At 32.1% G+C, this 17,300-nt stretch overlaps 1 protein-coding gene across 2 annotated transcripts; it reads left to right on the forward strand.

Moving 5' to 3' along the window:
• Positions 1–759: 759 nt before the first annotated feature.
• Positions 760–16,361, forward strand: LOC112491765 (putative disease resistance protein RGA4). 2 transcript variants are annotated; one of them, XM_060814250.1, is made up of 7 exons: positions 760–899; positions 10,497–13,600; positions 14,118–14,220; positions 14,384–14,461; positions 14,829–14,883; positions 15,412–15,530; positions 15,792–16,361. In XM_060814250.1, exons 2-4 carry the CDS (start codon positions 10,825–10,827, stop codon positions 14,397–14,399), a joined length of 2,895 nt encoding a protein of 964 aa, XP_060670233.1. In that variant the 5' UTR covers positions 760–899; positions 10,497–10,824; the 3' UTR covers positions 14,400–14,461; positions 14,829–14,883; positions 15,412–15,530; positions 15,792–16,361. The 2 variants fall into 2 exon arrangements, with proteins under 2 accessions (XP_060670233.1, XP_024929971.3); XM_025074203.3 differs by lacking the exon at positions 14,829–14,883.
• The last annotated feature ends 939 nt before the right edge of the window (positions 16,362–17,300 follow it).

Genomic DNA, 17,300 nt, shown 5'->3' on the forward strand with positions numbered 1-17,300 from the left:
GAATCTTGGTGGTTTATCCAATTTTTTTATCCTAATTTTTCTTTTCTGTTTATATGTTTAATAAAAGATGAGTTTTTTTTGTTATTATTATTTTGGGATAGATTAGTGATAAGAAATTAAAAGGAAATGCAAAGAAAATAAATTTATGATTAAAAATGAATGGATGTTAGGTTTCCATTGGCATTTAATGGTTTTTTCCAAATTTATACAACTTGGAGCGTATCAAATGAAAATAAAAGTAAATTAAATTAAAAAATAAAAATTGTAGAGACTTCAAAATTAACTTTGCCCAAACTTAAAGGAGTAAAGTGCATTAACTTGTAAAATAAAAAGAAACATGGAAAATTAAAAAGAAAAAAAAATACTATTTATCATAATTGATGGATTATCATCGATGGAATAGGGTGCTAACAAGCAGTGAGGATAAAAAAAAAGAAAGCTATATAAAAAAATTAGAGGGAGAAAACAAGGAAAGCACCTGAATTATCTCTTTCTCAACATAATCATTCTCTTTCTCGTTGTGATCAACCTGAATTTTCAACACACCACTCATGGAAGAATCTACAGTCTCTGTCATTACCAACTTGATCCTTCTGAAGCTATGGTATGCAGCTGTGCAAAAAAGAAAAGAAGATGTGGAACGACTTAAAGCCTTTATTTCACCTATCATTGAGGCTCTAACTGATGATGCGGAGAAAAAGCAAGTCGAAGAATTACTGGCAAGCGATGAGAATAAGCTGAAAGAATTACTTCAAGGGACCTTTAGTTCAAGAATGAAAGGTATGCTGGTTGATGAAGAGAAGAAGACCGAGAACCACGAACTCAAAACTACATGGGTTACAAAACTTGAAGATGCACTGTATAAAGCAGACGACTTGATGGAAGAGGTCTACAATGAGGTACGGACTTGTACTACTTCCTTCTCGATTACAAATTACCTTTGTTTTATCATAACTATTTTTATTTGTTAAAAAGCCTATGCTTGTTAAGTTAACATTCAATTCTATGTCCAAAACATAATTGATATTTGACTACTATGCGTTGTTGTTGTTAGAGAAAAGTAAAAACAAAATGATAATTCAATATGGTTTTAGAGTGTTTCAAGATCCTTGATGTTTTAGGTTCAAAACTCAATAAATTATTCCAAAAACAAAAGCATACATGACGATCAAAATTGAATGCAAAAGACATTATACATACATATCAACAGGAGTGTTAAAGAAAAATATAAAAAAGAGATGATTCACCTCTAATAGCAAGTTATTGAAGGAAAAAAAAAAAAAGAAAAAAAAAAGAAGGTAATTCAACATACATTAAATCGACTTCAACCCAATATCAAAAGAAAATTGGAACGAAAATTTAAAAAAAAAAAAAAAAAAGCCTTTCCATTTACAAATAAAATTTAAACCCTGTTATCGGTTGGATTCTTAAACTCCTTTACAAAATCAGAACCAAACAGGCTTTAATAAAAGCCTAAAATTTCAGGCCAACCAGTTCATGCACGTGATGCTCATGTGGATATTGAATATAATTGGACGGAAAATTTGTTTGAAAGGGATTTTTGTATTTTCTCCTTAATTTAAACTCCTATGTCAAAATTGTTTTTTTTTTTTTTTTTAATGAACATTCTTTTAGCAATTATTGAATTTTAATACTTCTCACTTTTACAGTTTTGTGATTTAGATTTTTTAACTTTCAAAAATTGTGATTTAGGCACACAGTTTATAATTTGATCCAATTCGGATCATATTTGACTTTTGACTAATGGTAGTGTTAACAATCATCTCATGGAAGTTGCACGTGGGATATCAAATTGCAACCTTTTTTAAATTAATATTCTCTACTTTTAAAAATTTACACCTTAACATATTTTAGTGTGAAATTTGATGTAGCTTAATCCCAATTAAATGACATAAATATGAGATGATTGTTAAATCCTATTGGTATAAAATTCAAACATAACATAAATTGCAACAAATTGTAATTCAATGGCCTAAATTGCAACTTTTGGAAGTCATTGCCTATTGCAAAATTTGTGAAAATTAAGAATATCAAAATGCAATTAGCCCTTCTTTTTATCATTTTATTTATAAGACAAACTACATAACTCTCTCAAACTATACAAATAACAAATAACCCCCTTTACTATAGAAAAATGTTACAAATTAAACCTTAATGTAAAATAAATTTTGGAATTGGAAAAAAAAAAAAAAAAAAAAGAGGGTTTTGTGGGGGGGTGGGTTTACAATAGTTTTCTAACAAAAACATATATACTTTTTTTTTATTATATTTTGAGAAAATTATATAAAACCCCTTCAACTATTTGCCTCTTATAATGAACCTCCTTAAAATGTTGAAGTAACAAATAAACCCTTTAATTATGATTATGTATAAAAAATTTAATTCGACAAAAATACGCTTTTAGCATACTCATTATACTACTTTTCAAATAGTTTATCCATTTTTTAGCCAATATTCCATCTGGATCCTGTGAGATATGGACTTGCTGCAATTTAATTCATCACATTTTAAAAATTACAACTAGAAATGTTATAAGGGTGTCAATGCTAAATATTATTTTAATATGACAAAATACCTTTTTGGCATACCCATTATACAACTTTCCAAAAAAATTAATTTAAATTCCTTTTAAGAAATACTTCATATAAACCTCACGAAATTTGACCTAATTACAATTTAATCCATCATATTTAAAAAAAATTACAATTAGTACCTTTATTCGGATGTGAATGATAGGACCCACCTCGGTAAGTCTTCTTGGAATCCTAGATCTTGCCTAAAAAAATAACACTAAATAATCCTTAAGGAAAATCCAATGGAACTTCACCTAAACCATGGACAAACAAATATATGTAATATAAAATAATACCTCAATATATAAAGATTATACCACAATAATATGCAAGTTTATAACTATAGCCAACATTTATAGTATGTCATATTACAAACAATTACTACACATAAATACTAAAGTCACTATTGTATCTATACTTTAAATTAGAGCATTATAACAGTAATTATAAATATAGATTATACAAATGATCTGAATAAGTCTAGATAAAATAGTAATAATGATAATGATAATAATAGTGAACAATGTAAAGATAAATATGGCTGCTGGTGTAGAAAGTGTAGAACGATAAATAATACATGAGGTAGACCTTCTCCTAACTATCTGAATCTAGGATAATGGATTAAAAACAAATAAAACGTAAGATAAAGATATCCCAATTAGTAGTATAATACAATAAAAAATAACCATTTAGTTCTTGGAAACCATCTTTCAAGACCTCGTGTTACCACTCTTAGATTTCACCATTTCAAAAAGAAAAATTATTTTCACCAAGACCCATTCTTTAAGTCCCAAAGCTTTGTAGAATAAAAATGTGTGAGTGCAGGGCATTAGCACGTTACCTAATGTCCAATTGCACATCATTCAGATATGGATCATAGAATGGTTCAAATGTAATAATAGTCACTCTCATAACCCTGAGACCTTTTCAGAGCGGTTAGATTCAGGTTCAAAAGAACTCTAAAGTTAAATATGCTCAAGCAAGAATAGTCCAAAGATGGGTAATCTTTTGAGAAGCTATAAACAAAAACCCTATATCAAGTATAGTAGCTAAATTAGGAACAATATTAGTAGAGAGTGACAAGTTAACCAACAAAGATGGAAATGTGCCAATATCTTAAGTGTGTTTGTAACACCCCGTCCCAAAGCACATCAGAATTTTTGCACGTTGATCGAGGTTGACTGAGTTGACTGCTGACCAAGTGGGTCAAAATGTTGACTTTTTGGTTCGGAAGGAATTTCACTTTTACCAAGACACCATTATGGAGTACACATCAATTAGAGTCCATAAACTAGTAGCACGTTGAAAACGGAGCTACGATTTGAAAGTTACACACAAAATGAGATGCGGTCCGAATTGTCCGAGGGTGCCAAGTTTGATTTTTTAATTTTGTAAGATTTTGGTTTGACTCTTATATGGTTGTAAAGTACTCGTTGATACGAGTCCATAAAATAGCGGCGCACCTTATTTGGACATTTGGTTGAAAAGTTATAGACCTGTAAAATTTTTCGAATACCGTATTTGGCCTAAAATGCATGTGGGCAATGGGAGAAGGGAGAGAAAGAGGAGAGAGAGAGGAGAGAAACAACCACCACCGGCCACCACCGTTGACCGTCATCGGGTCATTCTAAGCTACACGCACCAGCCATCCATATTTTCCCTTCCATTTCTGACCAACCCCCAAAATTTCACGGTTATCCAACTGCCGATGCGCCGGAATCGGAGCTTTTCCAGTGAGTGGCTAAAAATCTTCCAACCTCAATTTTTCCTAAACCAAGCCTTCTGTTTGCCTCACCGTTGGTATCATTGAGTCACCCATCCCCCGATCTACCCGCCGATCAAAAATCATAGCCAGTGGCCATCGGACGCGCCGCCGACGATGATGGTTTCCGGTGACCACGATGGCTCGTTGAAAAACTTGATTCCGATAAGTTCCCAATCACATCGCCCATCTTTTCCAGATAATCCGAACTCCTTGAACCCAAATCCAAGGTCGGTTTCCTCCAATTCTTGGATGTTTGTGAGATCCGAAGACCTAATTTGTGAAACCTTCCCGGGGAGATTCCGGCCACCTCGGATCCGATCTCTGGAAGGTAAGGGTCAATCCTTAATCCTCGTGTTGTAAGTTTCGTTTCGATATATTATTTGCGAATTTTGGATACCGTTTGTGTTAGCTCCCCCGGGTACCGTGTATTATTTACCTGAATAAAATATTAGTTTATTTGATCTTGTATAATACTGATATTTTAGGAGCACATGTGGGTCGTAAGACTGATCTTATGGAGGGTCTTGATTGATACGCATGCTCGAGGTGAGTGATCCACCTTCAAAATTATTTGGGTTAATAAATTGTATATATTTTGTGTTGATTATATATTTGGAAATTATATTTTATGTGTTGAATCTTTATTGAATTTATAATTAGAATTTTTGATGCCAGAATTGAATAAAAAAAATATTTGTGCACTAAGAAATGTTTTCATTTTTAAGAAATTATAAATTTAATTTATTAAATTATTGTGAAAGCAAATTGTGGATTAATCATATTTGATAAAATGTTTTTATGTGGAATTATGCATTATGAGTTTTATTGCGATTTTAATGTAATTTTATTTAAATTGATTTCTTTGAGAAATTGAGGAAATCTATTATTTGGGATTAGTATGCTTTAAAAATATTTTATTTAAATATTTGATTATTGATGGAGTTTCAATCACTAGTTTAAGTGATGAATTTTTATGGATGATTAAAAGAGAAATGTGAAAATATTATGGGTTTAAAGGTGATGTGAACCAATGGATTTGAAAAGTGGAATTTATGAGATTTCGATATTAAAAAATATATTGATTTTATGATTTTTAGATGCACTCTTATAGTACTGGTATTCTGTACTATATTTATATGGATATGATTAGCGGGCATGATTAGGCCAATGGATCTGAAGGATGGCAGGGTATAATGCACAGTGAGCATCAGCCGCCCCCTCCATAGCCAAGATAACCTTTGATAGGATTGGTCCGGTAGGACATCACGATGATAGGATGCAAGTTCTCTCTTAACCTCCCCGTCAGGCAGTGTTTTGGGATGCTGGGCATCACCAGACATCACCGGTATATAATATGGTGCGTCATGATATTTTCGACATGAATTTTCAGCAAAATATTTTAAAATTTGTATTTAAATAAAAATGTATTTAATGGTATTTTTATCATTTAATTCGATTGATTTTTTAAGATTTATTTTACTATGATTTTATTATTTAAATTAATTTGACAGTTTAAGATGGATTTCTTTATATCTTTACCATTGTTTCAAATAGATATTCTAAATGGATTTAAATATTTCTTTTATTAATTAATTGATTTATTCTAATTATTTAAATATTTTCTGGATTATTGTAATATAAATTTTATTGTGATTTTTGTTTTATCTGTTTATGATATTTTATTAACCATTTAGTAATTGTTATAAGAGTCATTTTTATTTTTATTTTTATTTTTATTTCATTATAAATTTTAGATCTTTAATTTATTGTAATTTATTTGTTTTTTATTTAATTAATTATTTCTTGATTTTTGGGGTATAAAAATATTGGATTTTATGAAATGTTTTAAAAGGGGAACATTTCCAACTGAGTGAACTGTGAGGGTTTTGAGAGTAAATAGTATTTCAATGGTTAAGAAAGATGCTGTCGGATTTTTCTTTAAAGATCTGGTAGGGTTTTCCTGGGATCAAGGCTTGTCTAAGTTTCCAGTAAGGAATTTCAGACGGGTCCTGACATGTTAGTGAGGATGCTAGCCCCCAAGGGATGGATTGTGACCACTAGTGTTGGCGGGTGTAGAACATTGGCAGGCTACCTATTACTTAATCCCTCATCACTTGGGTGAAGATTAAAGGATGGTTCAAAATCTAATGATAGTTGTTCTCATAATGCCGAGATATTTTCAAAACAGTTGGCTTTAGGGTTCTGTGTTTTCTGTGCAGGAAATTTTGTGGTAAGTCCAACCCTTAGGGGAGATGCTGTCGGATTTTCCTTGAAAGATCTGGTAGGGTTTATCTGGGATCAGTGCTTGTCTAGAATTCCGGTGAGGAATTTTGGACAGGTCCTAATATGTTAGTGAGGATGCTAGGCTCCAGGGGATGGATTGTGACCACTAATGTTGGCGGGTGTAGAACATTGGTAGGTTACCTGGTGCTTAATCCCACATCGCTTGGGTGAGGATTAGGGGATGGTTCAAAATCTAATGATAGTTGTTCTCATAACGCCAAGGTCTTTTCAAAGCAATTGGCTTTAGGGTTCGAAAGAACTACAAAGTTAGTGCTCAAGCTAGAATAGTCCAAAGATAGATAATCTCCTAGGAAACTTTAAACAAATACCTCATACCAAGTGCGGTGGTTAAATTGGAGCCCCGCATTAGCTAAGAGTAATAGGTCCGCCAAATGGAGAAAGGGTGTTACTCATGCATCAAAGATTTATATACTATAGCTTTTATGCAACCATATAGTATCATTTAATTATTATATTTCTTAAGGAAGAAGTATGTGTTTACCTAGTTCTACTAAGTAGCACTTAGCATTCCAAGGAACCACAGTACGGAGAGGGAGGGGAAGTGTCATTATGACCCTTTTAGTGTTTTAAAGATGTTGTGGGGAGAATAATCATCATCAACATTATGGTGTTGTCGGGGGAATAATCATCATCATCATCCTCTACAATGGAGGATGGCAATAATAATAAATATATGCGAATATAAATAACTATATATCCATAAAATAAGCATTTACTTTTCTAACCATAAATATATATATATATATATATAATCAATGTAATTATTGTACCAATATATCCAAAATCATTTTAAAAATAAAATTATTCATATATATCATTGATGATCACTCATGCTATTCTAGAAGGTTGCCTTCAAGGGCAGTATAGGGATCAATAATATAACAAAACATTTTTTTTTTTTGGCTCAAAAGACTAAACTAAAGATATAGATGCATACTATTAAAATAATAGGTTAACTTCATTTACTTCCGTTGAAGTTTGATTTAAATATAACTTGGTCCCTATGATTTCAAAAATATCATTTACCTCCCCTCACGTTTCAAACGGTCCCCATATTTCTTCCCGTTATTTCATTCACACATCTCAAAATAATTTCATCTATACCCTTTGTAAAAGTTCTTTAAAATAATTTATATAACTATAAAATTATATAAATTAGATAGTAGATGGTCAAATTATACTGTAAACCTTAGATGCCAGTACCTAAAATTAGGGTTTTTTTTACCTGAAGGCTAATTTTATACAATTGAACCTTTTAATAGGCCCTAATAACCTTTAGAAACACAATCGTAACATCAATTTGATCCTAAATTATCCAAATATAGTCCAATTTTATCAGGTATTTAACTAATTGACCTAAAAAATAAAAATACTGTTAAAACGATATCCAAAACTAACAAATAATATACCAATGGAAAGCCCATGAGATAGTGATCACAATGGTATATTCAACTTGGTCCAAAAATCTTACCCGTGACTAGAAAACCAATCGGAAACTTTAGCCAAATTTGAAGTTAATGGATCTCTCACAATGTGAAGAATCTCAATTAACACAGGTTGAATTCAAACTCATAGAGTGTAAAATATGGGGGAGGGAGAAATAGGCCGGCTTGAAATAGCCAAAACCTGGCCAACCTACCGGAAACCTGCCAAGGCACTACCATGGTTTCGCTGGCTCGACCTGGTGTGGCACTGTGAAAATTGAAGGACTTAGTCCGATTTTAATGGACTACAAGCTAGCTTTGTGCTTGTGGATCATGGAAACCAGGTCAATTAGAAAAGATCCGATGAAAAGGGTTGCTGGAAATGGGTTGATCCACAAGTCTACTGGTTTCATGAGGCTAAGGTTCCAAGGGCAATTTCATTATTTTAAAAATGTTGAGTTCCGAAGGCATGCATTCCTAAGTATATACGGACCTTTGCGTCCACTAACAAACAAAAATTGAGATTGGTTTGGACATTGATATAATCCTACTGTTCAAAACTTCTCAAAATCATAATTTTTCAACCGTAACTCAAACCACCAGTCTATAAACTCATGTCAATGAGCTTTATGCAATGGCATATTAATTAAACGAAAATCTTGATAATAGAAAAAGTCAAATATGGCAACCTCATACGATCTAGTTGATCAAACCTAGTCAAAATTTTAAAATTATTGGCAGTCACAGGATGGATTGTTACAAGGCATGCTAAAAAATATTTCAATTTGACAAAAAAAGACCCTTTGACATACCCATTATACTATTTCCCTAACAATTAAATGCAAATTTCTTGTAGGGAATATTTCATTGGACCCCTTTAAGGATTGGACTAATTACAATTTAATCCTTTAAATTTAAAAAATTACAATTAGCAACCTATAGGGCATTTGAGTTATAATAAGTTGAGGGATATATATGATTGAAACAATGGGTGAGGAAGATGATGAATTTTTGAAACTTGAGGGGGGGTTATTAATATTTATAAAATAAGAGTGATTAAATTATATTTAGATCAAACCTTAGTAATTGTGAATGAAATTAACTCTTCTTCTTATTATCTTAATATTAAAAATAATATTTTATTCAAACAATATTAGAAATAATATTTTCTTCAAAAAATACTAAATAATAATATTTTATTAACAAAATATTAAATATAATCTTCAAAAAATATTAAATCATAATATTTTCTTCAAAAGTATATTAAACATAATATTTTCTTTGAAAAATAAAATATTCAAAATAATATTAATATTAATTAATAGAATTTATTCATTTTGCAAGTTTAAGAAAATTAAATTTTAGACTTTTTTATATGGGTATTTTGTCTTGATGTATGCTTTTTCTTTAACTTGTAAATTTTTTATAATTTGAGGGCGATTTTATATAATATCGAGGGGAGTATTTGTAAAAACCAAATAGTTTAGACTTAAAATTATGAGTTTCAATAATGACTTTATGTTTCAAAAGATAAAAATTTACCCAACATTATTATGAATAGATTAAATATAAAACAAGTAAAAGAATTGTTAATTCAATTTTTATAGTAACTAGGTATAATTTTTTGAAAAATATTTAGATGGTATTTCTTTTATATAAAAAAAAAAATCATACGGTTTTGATTTTGGATGGATTACTGAAGTAGAAACATTATAAGATGTATTTAGTTTAGCCAAATAAATTAGTAGAATCAAGATAAAAACTTAATTAATATGAAAAAGAACACTATTAATTAAGTAACTAGAAATTAAAAAAAATGGGAAAATGAATTAATACCAAAAGTTTTAGTAAATACTAGCTAAAATAAATATTAAGCACTAAAGTTTAAATCCAAGAATACTCACTTAATATATAATTATGTTAATATCTACTAATTAAATAAATTATAAACAATACTTGCAAAAGATGATAATGTATATAGAAAAACACTTTTGGATAGGGGTGGCCAATTATCTATTGAAACATATTATTGTCTTAATTTTTTTGAAAATCAATATATATATATATATATACATATCTAAAAAATTTTAAAAAACTTGGCCTCTCACCCTCCAACGTGGCTCCGCCACTGATTTTAGATTAAATTGATAAATTATATGATATTATGATAAACTAAAAGTAATATAAAATCATACAAGTATAAATAAGAACATAAATAAATTTACAATTTTTTTTTGGTTACAATATTAATATCACCCATATATTTTGTTAAAGTAATATAAAAAATTAAAATGATTAAGGGAAATCAAAATAACTATTATTAAATTAATGAGTTCAAATTTTATTTTATTTTTAAATTAGGACTTTATAAAATTTGTAATTGAGGGTCCACCTTAATTTTGGTCTCAGGCAGCCAAACCGATCCTAAACTCAAAACAACTAGTTTCCTTGGGGGACAAGCTAGGTGAACAAATAAAAAATATCATAAAGGACGCTGCAGCTAGAGGCAAAGCCACTGCTAGGATTGAAGAGCCTCATAAAGTTGTCACTAAGGAGTGGACCCGCTGGTGGATAAGCTCAATTTAGATGGATGGTTGGACGACCACAAAAAGGCTGTTAAAGAACAACATGTGAAGGACAGAGTGGAGATCATGAGCAGCATGTAGCGGCTGTGGCCATAGTAGGTTATGGAGGATTAGGAAAAACCACACTCGCTCTAAACTTGTTCCAAGAGCAGATGACCAACTTTGATTTGCCAATCTGGGTTAATGTCCCTTATGATTTCAACATGAGAATGAGATCACTTGTTGAGGGAATCATTGTGTCCAAAGCTAAGAATAGTCTTCATGAGAGAATCCGTACTGATCCTGAAAATTGCAAGACTACTACTCATCAGAAAACCATTCATTCTGAAACTTCTGATGAGATAATTAGTTTTATAGAGAAAAAGAAGCAACACCTCCACAACCTTAATGAAGATGAATTGTATTATGAGGATCTTAGAAAAGCAATAGATGGAAAACGCCTGCTTCTTGTACTTGATGGAGTTTGGGATATGCATTCTGAAATGTGGCTAGCATTCAAAAACTTATTAGCAAATGTTGTTGGTGATGGGAGTAGAATATTAATAACTACCCGTAGTAGACTTGTTGGAAAGATTACTGCGAGTACAGAGAAGGACGTCCATATGTTAACCCATCTAGATGAATGCAACTCTTGCGATCTATTCCAACGATTTGCTTTCGCTCCTGAGAGGCCAGTCAAATCTGAAATTGTGGAGATTGCTGTGGAGATTGTGAAAAGGTGTGGAGGAAACCCTTTTGCCTTAGAGACAGTAGGGAAGAAACTGAATTCTATAAATCTAGAAACCGAAGATTGGTCCAGTTTCTTCAATACAGAATTTCAGAAGGTAGTAAATGAAGAAATTTTGCCCTCCCTTAAACTTAGTTATGATGTTCTACCTCCGCATTTGAAACATTGCTTTGCCTACTGTGGTGTGTTCCCTCAACAATCTGAAATTGATGTGAAAAACTTGATACATCTTTGGATCGCACAAGGGTTGATTTTTCCATCACGAGGACAACAAATGGAGGATGTGGGTTATGACTATGTTAAGGATTTATGTGAGAGATATTCCTTGTTTGAACAAATGGAAGTAGATCATGAGAATGGCTTTGCAACAAAGTGCAAAATGCCAAACCTTATACATGACCTAGCAGTACATGTTGGGGGACCAAGGTTAGCCACATTAAAGGAAAAGGATAAGCGTATCATTGATGAAAGTACTCAAAATGTGTCATTTCACTTTCATTTTGATCGGTCCTGGAAGATTCCTTCACTCTTTCACGAAAAGAGGCCCAGGATACGAACAATTATTTTGGCTAGCCAGTTGCAAGAGGAAAATGATCGGGAGAGACTACGTAAATCAGCTTGTGAAAAAATCATTTCCAGATGCAAAAAGTTACGCACATTGGATCTGCATAGTACAGGGATCAAAGCTGTGCCAGAGTCCATTGGTAAGTTGAAGTATCTGAGATACCTTGATCTTTCTGAAAACAAAGCTATTAAGGCATTGCCTGAATCAATCACCACGATACCGTCTTTGATGACACTGAAACTCTCCTCATGCTATGGACTCAAAGAACTGCCAAAAGATATCAGGAAACTAGTCCACCTCAAACATCTAGAGATTGAATGGTGCTATAGTTTGACTCATATGCCTCCTGGACTTGGTCAGCTAACTCAACTCGAGACCTTATCAGAATTCGTGTTGAAAAGGAGCACTGGAGATGGTAAACAAACTCCAACATTACCAAAATGTTTGTATACAAAGGACATTGATTTGGAGTCGCTGGAAGAATTAGCTGAGCTGAACAACTTGAGAGGAGAGCTGAAAATAAAACTTTTGAGAAATGTTGATGCTGAGTATTCTAAGGTTGCAAATTTGGAAAGGAAAGAACACCTTAAATCTTTAATATTATCTTGGGACCTCGATCTGGATTCTGATGGCATTGACAAAGAAGCAAACAAGGCTCAAGATACACTACAAGGTCTAAAGCCGAACTCGAAGCTTAAAGAATTGACTTTATTCGGCTACAGGGGTGACAAGCTTTCAGATTGGCTTCTTTCGCTCACAAATTTGGTCAAATTTTCATTACAAAAATGCGAATGCGTAAATCTACAACCACTTACTCAGCTTACAACTCTCAAGGTATTGATATTGGAAAACATGCCTAGCTTGAAGTATATCTCCAACAAGTCTGATGATCACAATTCTGAAATCAATCCCTCATCATCAACTGAATTCATTAAAAAACTGGAAGAGGTAAGGCTTACAGAACTGCCTGATCTAGAGGGATGGTGGGAAGAAAGTGATGCTTCATTGGCATTTCCTCTTCTTTCCAAATTGATGATCGAAGATTGCCCAAAGTTGCATTCCATGCCACTCTACCCAAATTTAAAAGAATGGTTAGTGTTGAAGAACACTAGCTTGGTGACATTCATAAATACAATGAAAGATAAAAGCTTTGTCAAACAGACGATGAATGCTGAATGCTCCTCCAAACAGACAATGAATGATAAAAAGTACTCCTCTCCTCTGTCCAATTTGCAAAATCTGTGCATTGGGAATACGGACGTTCGCTCTAAAGAAGAGATTAGGTGGGAAAGTCTCACAAGCCTCCTGTTTTTGAGATTCGATAACGTTCGAAAACTCAAGGCACTTCCTGAGGGGCTTCAGCATGTTACCACCCTCAAAGAACTCGACATTTGGCATTGTACCATGAAGAATCTTCAAGGATGGATAGGGAAATTCAAACAGCTTCGAAGACTTGCATTTTCTTCATGTCCTAAGTTGAAATCTCTGCCTAAAGAAATCAAAGACCTCTCAGATTTGGAGACATTAGAGATAGCGGATTGTCCAATCTTATTGCAAAGATGCCAAAAAAAGATTGGTGCAGATTGGAAGAAGATTGAACGCATTGAAAATATTCTACTCCAGCAGCAACCTCAAGGTAAAATGCTTTTACTCTTTTATATATATGGTGGTAATAAAAGGAGCTTTTGTTTTCTTATTTTATTGGCTGACACACTGTAGACTGTGGTATAAGATTGTTATCCTCAACATAGTATTTAATTCTGGAGGATATATACACTCTGTGTTTGAGTTTGATGTGGGCCTATTGTTTACATTTTCATAGTTATTCAATCATTACCATGTTGAGGCTAATCTTAGCTCTAATAGGTAGACCCATTTCTATACACATGCATACACATAAAGCGCCCTTGGGTAACTCAACGCATATAAGCTGCTGGATACTTCCTAAAAATCGGTTTTTTGTATTGCTAATTTCCATTATTTTTCCTTCACTAATTCCAAATTCTTCCTTGCTGCTCAAGTAAATGATAAATACTAGATAATTCTAGAAGCTTTAAGTCAGTACTATTAATCCTTCATATAATTTAAGTTTACTATCCTCAAATCGTTTTTCATATGTTACATACCAGTTTCAATTTTCTCTTATGTTGCAGATCATATAAAAAAAATATACGAAGATGATGCTCTAAAGACTAAAGGTTTATATGCATATTATTGGGATCCTAAACATGGAAAGAAGTCAAGCAGGATTAAGAGGTAAATTATACATTCCTGCTTTTCTTCGTATTAAAATTTTCATTAGAAGTGGTCTCCTTCACTTGTTGAAGCATAACTTTTTTATTTAATTAAAATTTTCATTAGCTAGTTACTTAAATCTATTAATCTAATCTCTAAACTGGTTGATGAATCATTGGAACAGAACTGTTATTAATTAGATGAAGTGAGATCAAGAAAGGGATCAAAATCGAAGATTCAATGATGATGACCAAATTACATGGTAATCGTATTCTAATTAGTTGATTTCCTATATTTTTTCTTCATTTTCTATGCAGAACGGTAGCTTATCTATTCCACATTCTGTTTCTTTGGTAGCTGTCCCAGTATGAGCCTAAAAAATGTTCAACTTTCAACTATCTTGAAATAAATAAATAAATATAAAATTCACGTGTGGACTTCTTACTAACTTGTGCACTCGCGTATCCACATGTGGAAAGGCTTAAAGATTTTATTTTATGCCTTTCCGCATGTGGATATGTGAGTCCACACTTGAAGGGGACTATATATATTATATCCAAATTCCTTACTGAAATAGGCTCTTATTAAAATTTGTTTGTAATTAATTAGCTCTGCTTTATACTGAGCAGGATCTGTTGGCTGTCTGTATTTTTCACTGCGAGTATCATAAATCAAATTGATTCTGTAAGCATCTTAATCGTTTTTTTTTTTTCTTTTCTTTTTTGAGACAAACTAGAAGTATCATAATTTTCTACAAAAAAATATTGAACAAGTTTGAATTTAGTAAGCTTATAATTGAATTTTTGTCAAGGCGACCCAACGTAGTTGCAATATAGCATCTATAAAAGTGTAGAGATTGGACAAATATGGAAATATGGTTATAAGGTCTTCATGCCGTCAACGAGGTTAGAAGCACAGATTGGATTTATCAAACATATATATATATATATATATTTATATATATCATATATATCTACTTGTCTATGTCTCGTAATTAAACACTTATGATATATGTAGATATCATATATATCAACTTGCTGACTAGCTAGCTTTCTAAATGGGGTGTGCATTTTGAATCAACTTGAACAAATTATCGTAGTGCATACACCAAATGACAAGGTTATTTTGCAATTTGTGTTGAGAATAATGTAAGATTTATTTTGTTTAATTCAAATACTTAGAAGTATATCTAATTAACCAATTTGTCAGAAGACCTTTCTTTGTTCAAGACTACAAGGGATATGATTCTGCATTAAAGAGAAAGGCCATTTTGCTTGTGCTGTTGAAGAAGTTGATTCTACTTAGCTTCACAGCTAAACCAACTTACTATGGTAAAAAACTCTTTTGATCATTCATTTATTCCTGGTATATAAGTTTTGAGCAAGTTCCTTACTTATAACCTATAAAAGTAACTTTGAAAAACTTTCATTGTTCTGTGATGCCACAAATTGATCTTTTCGTCACTTTATTTTCTATAAGTTGTGCAAAAAGCTTAACTTACATGTAAAATATAGTTTGTTGCTAAATTTGTGGAATTTTGGCATCCGCATCTGCTCTACTCTTCTGCTAATTAAATTATTTGTTTAATGCAGTTCAGGAATGATAACCTTCAGTTTGGCTTTTCTAACTGCAAATTCCAGCAAAGTAATTCACCGCGTTGACTCGTAAATGGGTGATGACTTATGCTTCTTGATTACCATCTGGCAAAACAACAAAGGACAACTCCAATATGAGAATGACTGAATGAATGTTCTATACATCATTTTCTGGGTTTGCTTTCAAAAATGAGAAGATGTTAATACCAATCCAAAGTCTTAAAAATGGTTGCTATGTTTGGAATAAGTCCGACCGAAATATAAAAAGCTATTGAAGTAGGTGAGACAAAGTAGCAGATGATGAACATAATCCACATTAAATCACCAGTACATGGCATATCATTGCATAGAACATGGTGAAGGAATGCAGGTTCATGATTAATAGATGCATGGACAGCACATCGATTACCCTCTCTAGTCTCTATTTCTACTCCTTTATGGAATTTTGAATGTGTCATATTCAAAGTGTTTGAAGCAACTTTATGTTGTTTTTTGACTGCTATTTGCTAGTGCTTTATTACCTTGTAATAATTCTTTTTGAAGAGTAAATTCATCCATTATATCCCTTTTTACAAAGATACAAGTTTAAAATTTGCGATGACTGCTTGCTAAGCAAAGAGAAGAAAATTGCAATTTACAGTAAGGAGGATAATTGCAGTTTCATGTTGTGTTTTCCAGTTGTAGATGAATCAACCTCAACCTCAGAGGAAATTCCCAGCCTAGAATAGGCTTTCAAATTACCCTATAGTTTTTGTCTTTTACTTTTACTTTTTTGGTAATAGTTTTGGTCTTTCATTAAGGAAGTGAAAAGATATATAAGTTGTTTCTCAACTATTTTAAAATGCACAACATAATCTATGTCTATGAAAACTTTGTGATATTACAAAACAAATTGATAATAGAAGAAGAAGGCCTCTTCATATTAAGGGAAAAAAAAAATACATATCTAGCCATTGTATAAAATTTAGTTTGACTAACACTGCAATAGATGTGTTACCAAATTGAGTGATTGAAATATTATTCAATTTCTTGTAATGTTGGTTGTGACAAAAAAAAAAAAAAAAAGAAAAGTTTATCCAATATTCCTTCTTTTGCTTTTGAAGGAAAAGCTCTCTTTTTTTTCTATGACTGTATAGATGTTTAAGATTTGACTACAATATTCACATAACCAAGTGGCAACCTCAGTATGAAATTCATTTGTTCCTATTATGATAATCTCATTAAGGCTGAAACTATAGTGAAAGTCTTTTACCAAAGAAGATGATAATTCATAATAAAGTGAAAAAATAAAAAATAAAAACTTAAGTTCACATCCACCAATAAGAAACTTGATCCTCTCATAAGATTGAACATAAAGACTTTGGCTTTATGAGAGTGACTATTATTACATTTGAACATTTCTCCAAGCTATTCTTGGGTGATATGGGATTAGATACCAGATAGCCTATCAGTGCCCTATACCGTCCACACTAGTCATCACAATCTGACCCCCTTAGGGCCCAGCGT

Source organism: Ziziphus jujuba, chromosome 2 (genome assembly GCF_031755915.1).
Source record: "Ziziphus jujuba cultivar Dongzao chromosome 2, ASM3175591v1".
Lineage (NCBI taxonomy): Eukaryota > Viridiplantae > Streptophyta > Magnoliopsida > Rosales > Rhamnaceae > Ziziphus > Ziziphus jujuba.